General features: G+C 41.9%; 1 protein-coding gene across 1 annotated transcript; it reads right to left on the reverse strand.

Annotated features, from left to right (window-relative positions):
- Positions 1–3,556: 3,556 nt before the first annotated feature.
- LOC108125523 (uncharacterized) lies at positions 3,557–9,003 on the reverse strand. Its single transcript, XM_017241746.3, has 6 exons — positions 8,471–9,003; positions 5,761–6,094; positions 5,446–5,654; positions 4,826–5,081; positions 4,280–4,752; positions 3,557–4,121 (listed from the first exon to the last, which is right to left on the reverse strand). Exons 1-6 carry the CDS (start codon positions 8,658–8,660, stop codon positions 3,913–3,915), a joined length of 1,671 nt encoding a protein of 556 aa, XP_017097235.2. The 5' UTR covers positions 8,661–9,003; the 3' UTR covers positions 3,557–3,912.

Genomic DNA, 9,003 nt, shown 5'->3' on the forward strand with positions numbered 1-9,003 from the left:
CCGTTGCGCTTCAACTGCAGCCATATATCAAACTGGAAGTGAATTCTGCACGCCGCGGCGTCAGATACAAATACTAAACTTGATAGAGACATAACTTGCATGCAGCGATGCAGGAAATCAGCAGAAAACCAGCAACAACACTGGCCAGAGCAGGTGCATATATCAAAGTGCACTGTTATTATCTTTCCTATATGTTAAAAATTTTAAATTTATTAAATTTAAGTTACATTCAAAACATAAAATCTAGAGAATAAGAAGCATGTGAATTTTTAAGGCCATACGGATGTTTTATGGAATATGTTTTAGTTTCACCTAAAAACTCGATGCATTTTTTTCCAGTTTAGGCCAAAGCACAAGCCAGGAGTTTGTGGTTTAAGCCTCTGCTTTTCGATCTGGGCCTGGTACTTCCACTTTATATTCTACATTGGTTCTCCTTTTCAAGTGCGTGAGGGGAATTGTCGAGAAGTAAAAAAGAAAATTAACCAAACAGCAGGTTTTTATTCACGCTAAATTATATCCCAGCTCTTGCAGGCGGACAGAACTGCTGTAGTTACACTTTATATAGTCACTGCATAATGGTTTGAGTCATGCCATTACAATGTGATTTTGTTATGTCAGTTGTTATTCTCTTGTACCCTTCCATCCCATGATCTTAACTTGGTCAATCAGGCAACTAGAAATTACCATATTTTTGCTAATAACTATCTGACTGACGAATGTTATACCTTACTGATCTTAGAACTCAGAGAACTATCATTTTCCATTTAAAGCTGGATAAATAAAATATCACTTAATTTTCGTAATTTTTCAAAGGGGTAACATTCCGCCAAAAATCGACGAAAATTTAGTTCTTCCACATTTTTTACATTTTGATGCAGGTCGAAGGGGGCTTAAGCCCTAATAAAAATGTGGTATTCCATTTAAAATCGGATAGAAAAGGGACGACATGTATCTGAAAAGTTTTTATTAAATTACAATGAGGATTCCTGATATGGCTTACCATAGTCCTGTTAATGAATTTCGCCGTTTACCCAAAAGTTTTCTACCTTGCTAAAATTGTATTTAACCTCTTTATCCCACAATTTTTCTATTTTGAGCTGACAAAGAATTCCCGCATTTGACACCAATCTCTTTTTCCTCTCCGATGACCTCTAAACACCCCACATAATTCATAATAATAATCATTAAAAAGTGCGACTGTCATTAGCCCAGAAATCTGAGTTTGAAAACAAAATAGAAGCCGAAAACAGAACGTCCACTGATGATGGTTAGAAACAATAAGCCGCGTGGCTGTTCTATTTTGATACCCTCTCAGAGGGTATTATTGTTAAAAAGAATCTTTCATTTAGTTATATTTTAATTCAACTAAAGTTTTTCCCATGTTCTTTTGCGCATAATGAGAATTTTAATAGCTTAGTTTTAAAATGTAAGTATTTTTAATAGAAAGAGCTCAATAGCTTCGGTGTACTACGAAAGTTACCTATTGTTTTGTGGTTCTGTGAGATCACGATTGCCCAAAAGATAACCCAGATGTGGCTGGGGAAAGACATTTGGTTGCAATTTTCCAAAAGAACCCTCCTCGCCCAAGGTGCATCCCAGATATCTGGCGGATCTGACACGAATCCCAATCTAGGCTTTAGATCGCAAATAATTAGATGTAAACGGGGAGGGCGGGGACCCAAGACGTTCGGTAATTACCCCTAGAGAATATGCTTTCCAGCTGCGTCTGATCTTTATGGCTGATGAACGTTAATTATCCCGGCCAGAAAAGAAAAATGATCTCGATGTGCTAGCCGCTTCGTTCGCTTGTTTAGTTTTGGCAAGAAATTGTAACTTTCACGGGCGATCTTGGTTTTACTTTCGTCTTCGTCAGCTCCGTCAGCTGCTCGCATTCTAATCCATCAGCTAAAAGCAACAGCGGCTCATTAAGCTGTTCGGCCTTCTTCGGGCTTCTTGGCCAAGATCGTTGGCCCCATTATGGCATATGGCAAATGAGGGGCTCCCTGGTGGAAAATGCAACGCGTTCTGCTCTCCTAAGCAATCTCTTGGCTGGCATCTGGATGGGGAGCTCGGGTAGCTGGATGGGTGCGTTTTGTAAAAGGGAAACGGAAGCCAAATCTCTAAGATTTATGTGTGCCACATGCTAATCAACGTCAAAACGCCGACGAGCCCCACGGTGGGTGAAATTTGAAATCCGAGCTGCCCCCGGTGGTTTTTCCATGGTGCAGTGGCCCATTGAAATGGGTGAAGGTGAAGGCGAAGGCTTGGACTTGGTCTTGGTCTTGAATTCTTGGTGCTTGGGGCTCCAAGAAGCACAGAAAGAAATTGCTTGCTATTATTTTGCGTCTTGACTATTATTAGTAGAGTTTATAGAGTATTATTTTCATTAAAAGTTGAAGAGAAATATTTTAGAAACATTTAATCTACTCCATCAACTCCATCAAACTCCCATTATTATAAGACCTTTCTAACCAAACCCTCTAATTGCCAACCATAGTTCGTAGATATTGTATTAAAAGATTACCTTTTTTTAGAGTGTGTCTAGCTTACAGATGAGAAAGTTTATTTATTTATTATGTTTTGTTTTTTGTTATTTTTTTTCTTCTTTTATTTTTTGCGCGCGATCTTAACGCTCACTTGGTTTTTGTGTTCTAATAATACCAGCTCTCCAGCAAAACGGACAAACAAAAGCCCAGACAAACCTTTTGTATCTGATGCTGATGATGATGATGAAAATCCAACCTAATGGCTTTTCTATGCAAAATTCAAAGAGACCCAAGTCCAGGCACTTCAATCAGAAAGTTTTTCAGAACGCCTTTCGCTGGCGTTTCACCGCGGGCACGTCCCAACCGAATGGAGTTTCATTTTGGGCTTTGGACTTGGTCTTGGTCTTGGCCATGGTCTTGGAAGTCCCCATGTTGGGCAACCGAAGGCAACAATAACAAGACGAACCCCCAACTGCAATCGCTTGTAAGTTTTATGTCTTTTGTCGGTTTCTTCTGTTTTATCTGCCGGCTTCCGTTCAGGGTTCAGAAGAGGTTCTCTGCCAGGTGGAGAACCATAAACGTGAGGAGTTGAGTTGACAACACTTTGTGCTTGTGCCACTTTCATGCAAATCGCCGTCTGCCCAGACAACGTCTTAACATAATTTCGTAATTTTATTTTACGACAAAAAACTACTAACAAAAAAATAATACAAAGAACAGAAGGAAGCGACGCATTCGTTTTCTTGATGAAATCATTAAGAACCTATAGCTGAAAATTATTGTAATGAAATTTTTGGCGAGCTTTTGCCAACGGAAGTTAGAATTGTCGGTGGAGTTGATTAGGAACTTCTATATTTAGAAATTGACCTATTCAGTGACTTTCTTTTGCATCAAATTTTAAGCTTGGGAATTTTTAAATAAACGGAAGTATTATTGATATATTAATGAGATTATTTAAAATCAAGACCTCTTTTGGGAAAGAACTTACCTTTTAAAATGTCTTCCCAAAAACAAAACTCAAAATTTAAGTATCTAAAAATTAGATTGTATAAATAGTATATTTTTCTGGGCATAAATAAATGTTTAAATAATTTACAAGAATCTTAGGACTATAGTTTTATGTCTAATCTCGCTCTATGAGAAGTTGCTTTGTCCGCTCGCATTTTTTTTTTGGCGGATTGCACAAAAAGTTAAAGCTCCGACCAGAGCCAAACAAGACGAGTTCACAATTATGTAAATTTCTTTTTTTTTTGAGGATGATGATCTCGCTGGTACCGTTGCATTTCAGTTTTGAGAACTGCAATTGGAGGCGGGGGCGTGGCTATGCGCAGTCATCTTCAGCTAAACGAAGGTTTTTTTGTAGCTATTCAGCAAGACAAGTGGGCATAGCTAGGAGATTGGGGAACCAGAGGAGCTGGAAGTGCACCTACAAGGTGCATTGATACTGCTGGTGCTGCAGAGCACGCGGCAGCGTCTTGTGCGGCAGGTGGGCGGCCAGGGAGGGGGCGCCGAAGCGGGGAGGCGAGCGGATCCGCTGGCGTTGCAACAAAATGATGCAAATGCTGATGATTATCACAGATAGCGAAACGGTTACCAGCACGCTGCTCAGATGGGAGCCAATATAACGCAGGATAGCTGCACGGAGAGAAAAATATAAGGATACAAATTCAGAGATTACTAAAGAAGGTGGTTTCTCATAATTATTTTCAACAATAAGAAACCCCAAAACTTTTTCCAAGTGCCCAAATAATGGCCAATAAAGGAATCACGATTGTGGCTGATGGGTAACTTACCTTCATCCTCGTTGTCGCCACCGAGTGGTGGCGAACCCGCCTCCAGCGGCATCCATGAATTGTGGGCCTGGTCCACAACCAGTTTGGCGTACTTGGTGCCCACCACCGGCTCCAGATGGTTGCCCTCCGCCGGCTCCTCGGCCACATTCTGCTGCTGCACCTCATTGAGGTTCAGAGATCGGCCCTGTCCCCGGAGTGTGGCAGTCTGCTCAGTGCTTGGTGGTTGGGTTTCCTGCACCACCGCTGCTTCTTCCACGGACTCGGCTTCCGGCTGGGAGTTCGGCTCCCGGAGCACCAGTTCACTCTTGTTCACATAGCGCATCTGTCGGAGTTCCCTTCCTAGACGTTGATCCTCGTCGGGCTCGAAGGGATCGTTGGGCTCATAGGCGGCGGCTACTCCGTTCTTTCCAGGAACAGTGAAGCTGGCGCGAACGGTCTGCATGCCTGACTGGTAGCTGCAGACTACAACGAATCTGTAGAGAAATATATAGAGTTTAAGGTTTCTTATGTTTTTTGAACGTTTTTTTGGGAACTAAGAGTACTTACCGTCTGGTACTGTGAGTAAAGATCCCCAAGTTTTCCTGCACCGTAATGAATGTCTCCACTGTGTTTGTTTCTGGCTTCACCATGCTGCCGCATTCTTTGTGATCAATTCTCATCGTATACTTATCGGCAGAGTCACTGGGATCACCTTTGACCCCGCAGTTGCCACCATCGACAACAATGCGACCTCCAAAGTATGGCCCCGTTTCCACCTCAATTTCTGAGGCATGTGGCAGGCATTGGGTGGCATGGGCGGAGACTACAGAGAACAGAAAAATTTTACATTCTTTTGTTGGGAAAACTATCTATTTACAAACAAAACAAATATATTCATGGCATTGGAAAATGTAAAGCAGATTTATGGACAAAGTCTGACCAAAGTTTTCTTTTAAAAAAATAAAGTCACGACGACCTGAATACAAAATTATTTCGACCTCTTTTCCAAATTCGGTTACAAATCGATACACTTTCTTTTTTAAGTAGGTATTATGTTTTCTTAATCGCGGAAGTATAAACGTTTAAGATTAACTAATTTTTGTTGATTATTAACATTGAGGGGAAGACAATACTTAATTATGTATGATAATATTTGAAAATGAGGAACCAAAATCTAGTTTACTTACAGCCTTTGGTGGGAATGATAATGCTCTGGCCTGGCAGGTGGCCGGATCCACTTTCGATTTCATTTTCGTCATGGAACTCGGAACGGGCATTGGAGCTTCGGGTACCGCTCGCCTGGAGGCGTCTCTGCGCCGCCGGGCGGATGTGGAAACTGTATCTGGTGGCCATCCGCAGGTTGTCCACGGCAGCGGCAAAGTGCTGGATCTGTGGACTACATTCGAAGAAGTAATGTAAGTTTAATGAGGAATACCTTTTCTTTTTCTTTTAAGAAAAACTCTTTTTAAAATTCACTTTCCTTAATTGGCAATACCACTTACCTTAAGGGATCGTGTAACTCCTGATTCTCCGCCTCGTTCTGGTTTTCCTCATGGGACACCTCGGCCGCTGTTCCGTTCACCAATTTGACGCGACACCGCTGGGGACCGTAGTTCTGCATTTCGCAGTAGAAGATCTGAAAAGCCCGGGGCGGTTCCACATCGAAGCTCATATTTGTCACATTCACCTGGCCCGAGGTGGAGCTGGCTCCCGATTTGGAGTGGGAATCGGTGTTGGTGGAGCTCGAATCTGTGTCATGGGCCGCCGGCACGAATTCAACTTCCCAGGTCAGATTCACCGATTTGTAATTTGGTTCACCGGCAACGCCGCGTATCTCTATCGAAGGTTACCAAGGCATGACATGAGCATGGGCACAGACGGGAAAACGGGGTTATAGCCAAGATTCGTGGCAGAGTCGTAGTCAGAGTCGAAGTCGGAGGCAGTTGCACTTGAGGCATGTGGCTTGCATGCAAATCAGCTACCATAGTTACTACTGGAGTAAGTTCGGTGGCAAAGAACTCGTTCCCGCCAAAGCCAGACACGCTTTTGGATTGGTTCTGTTTCATTTGGTCGGCTTGTTATTTCTTTTTTTGTGGCCAACACTAAGTGGTTGGCTGTTCCCACTGCCACTGCCAGCTCTGATCTGAAGATCTTGAGTCAGGTCTATGGAAGTGTGCTGTTGCACTTTTTGTTCTTCCTCTCCACTCATTTAATGCTGGCCGTGATGTAGAATCTGACTCAAAGTGTGACGTGAATTAGCCAAGGGGAGCTGGCAGTTAAGGCGGAATAAAAACTAGACTGACTGTGATGCTGGGCAGGTAATGGGTTAGGGGCTTCAACTTCAAGAGCTTCTGGTTAAGGCTGGAGCAGAGACATGTCTTTGATTTAAAATACTTTTAAGAGACTCCGCTGAAGAGGCATTAAACTAAAGGCCTGGTAGTTCTTACAAAATCTTGTTTACTTTGCGCAGCAGACTGGCTATAAGTCATCGCGAAAACAGGTACAATTCAAATGGCATTTGAGATAGTTTTCTTGTTAATAATAAAAAAGAAATTTAACTTTAAAGAGTTGTGGTAAGAAGTTGCAATTCTGGTTTTGGGTAGTATGCATCATTAAGAAATATAATAATTATAATAAAGTATTTCTCCAAACTCCAAACCTTTCTCTTGCTTAAAATTCCACCAACTACAAGTGAATTCTAGCCCTGATCAATTTCCCATTAATCTCGGCATCGAAACCCCGCCAATTTACAATTTTTCGAACCCACTTAGCCCCGATTTCCAGACAATTTCCCAAGCTGGCCAGCTTTGGCGACTTCTGGTAAGCCAGAACCTTGCATAATCCGCAATTAGAAATGCCATTTGCCGCAGTCTGCTTCACTCGTCTGAAGATTTGTTGTTTCTGTTGCCATTGCTGGCTTATGTTGCAGCTTCTTCGTGTTGCAGTTGCCTGCTTTTCCCATGTTGAAATCATTGACACCGATTTTGTACAGGCAGCATTTTTAGGCGAATTTCACACACAGAACATGGAAAAGTGAAAATTCTGCCATGGCACAAATTCTGACATCGGGGCTACAGAGATGCCATTATAGAACTGACATTAGTGGAACCAAAGCATAAAAAAACTGATTAAAAAATGCCATGGTGGATGACAAGTCTGCAATCTTTGGACTCCACTTCCATTGCAGCATCAGCTAGTGCATGGCCATGATTAATGTGCATTTTTAAGCCAACAGCTGCAATCTTGGGAAGTCTTTCGATGACTTGGCATTAAATTTTGGGATATGCCATGCTTTGTGAGATGTCATGGAAGGTTATGTAAGGCAGGAAGGAAGTGGAGAAGTGATCACACTAGATCCATCATCCATTGCATAAATAAAACACATTTACAAAACCATACATTTTCTTTGTTACAATTTTCCATAGCCTCTAATTCAGACCAATGACCAGATGACCAGGCCGGGCCGGAACGTTCCATAATAAAAGATTGCGGCACAAATTGCATTTAATCTGTCCAGATCAATCTTGATCTGTCACCGCTGGTGATGTAATTGCTGAGCTTTGACTAATTCGATTAGAAAGCGTGTGTTTTGTGTGATAGAATTACCAGCATTTTGCCGCGGCCTAATGACACTTTTGCTCTTCATCTCACATCTCTGGGCAATTTCCGTTCTGTGGTAGTAGGGGCGGGGCAGCGCCCCCTTTTTAGCGGCCAAAAGGAAATGTCGGCACATTTCCCTCGTGCCCACATGATTGGCATAGAATGGGAGGTAGCGCAAAAAACAAGTTCGTTGTCTGAGTCTTTCGTTTGCCATAGCGTGAACAATTTCGCTACCAAGGGCAGACATAGGGAAAATGGCCCAAAGGAACATAACTAGGTTCAGGGAAAAAAGTGCTCCGATCGTGACCAAATGCAATTAGCCAGGCTCCAAATGCAACTGCAACTCTGACAGAGGTAAACAGGGAAACTTGCACAGAAAATAAACGCTTTTTTGTTTAAAAAATTAAAAGTAAATTAGATTTTCACAAATTTTTTTAAAAAGATAATTTTTTCTTTTTTTAATCTGTTTGCTAGTTTTTAGTTTTAACTTTAAAGGTGGTATTTTGGTATAGCTTAGTGGCTTTATTTTTTTTCTGTGCAATTTAACTATCTGCCACTTCTTCATGAGGCCCTGCAACTGCCTGTATGTATTCTCCACTTTGTAGGACTCACCATATTTGCTACCAGCCTTGGCATTGTTGTCAGCAGATGTTGCCGATGTCGATGCTGTTGGTACATTGTTGCTGCTGCTGTTCTTGGGGATTCGGATTGCCTGAAATGCTGCCGGCAGCACCAGCAACACGAACAGACACTGCAGCAACAGGCTGCAGCTGCAATTGGATGCCATCGATTTCGTTGACATTATTTTCGGTTGATTTATTTAAGTTTGGCTATTTGTTCTCATCAAATGTGTGTCAATCGATGAGAAAAAGTGCAAGTATTTAGTTTTCACAGTTTTTTTTAAATTTATTTCAATAAATTTTTTAAAAGTTGTTCTGTTTAGAACAGTTGAAGCTGAGGTTTTTTGTCACAATAAATCAGCTTAGTTTTTTGCTGACTTAATTTCACAATTGTCCACAACCAAATCCCATTTGTCACAGCACAAAATCGGTTAACAGCCGCTATAGTTTTCCGCACCGATTTCCCAATTTTCCCGACGGAACGTACCTCACGCGTTGGACTGCGCCGACCAACTGATTTGACGG

The sequence above is a fragment of the Drosophila bipectinata genome, chromosome 2L, assembly GCF_030179905.1.
Source record: "Drosophila bipectinata strain 14024-0381.07 chromosome 2L, DbipHiC1v2, whole genome shotgun sequence".
NCBI classification, from domain to species: Eukaryota; Metazoa; Arthropoda; class Insecta; order Diptera; family Drosophilidae; genus Drosophila; species Drosophila bipectinata.

Bases quoted from the DNA above. Each gene is read 5' to 3' on its own strand.
- LOC108125523 (XM_017241746.3), bottom strand. From the start codon at position 8,660: ATGTCAACGAAATCGATGGCATCCAATTGCAGCTGCAGCCTGTTGCTG. The intron at 6,095-8,470 runs GTGAGTCCTACA...AACCTTCGATAG, and splicing joins CAAGGCTGGTAGCAAATATG to AGATACGCGGCGTTGCCGGT. The intron at 5,655-5,760 runs GTAAGTGGTATT...CTTCGAATGTAG, and splicing joins GAGTTACACGATCCCTTAAG to TCCACAGATCCAGCACTTTG.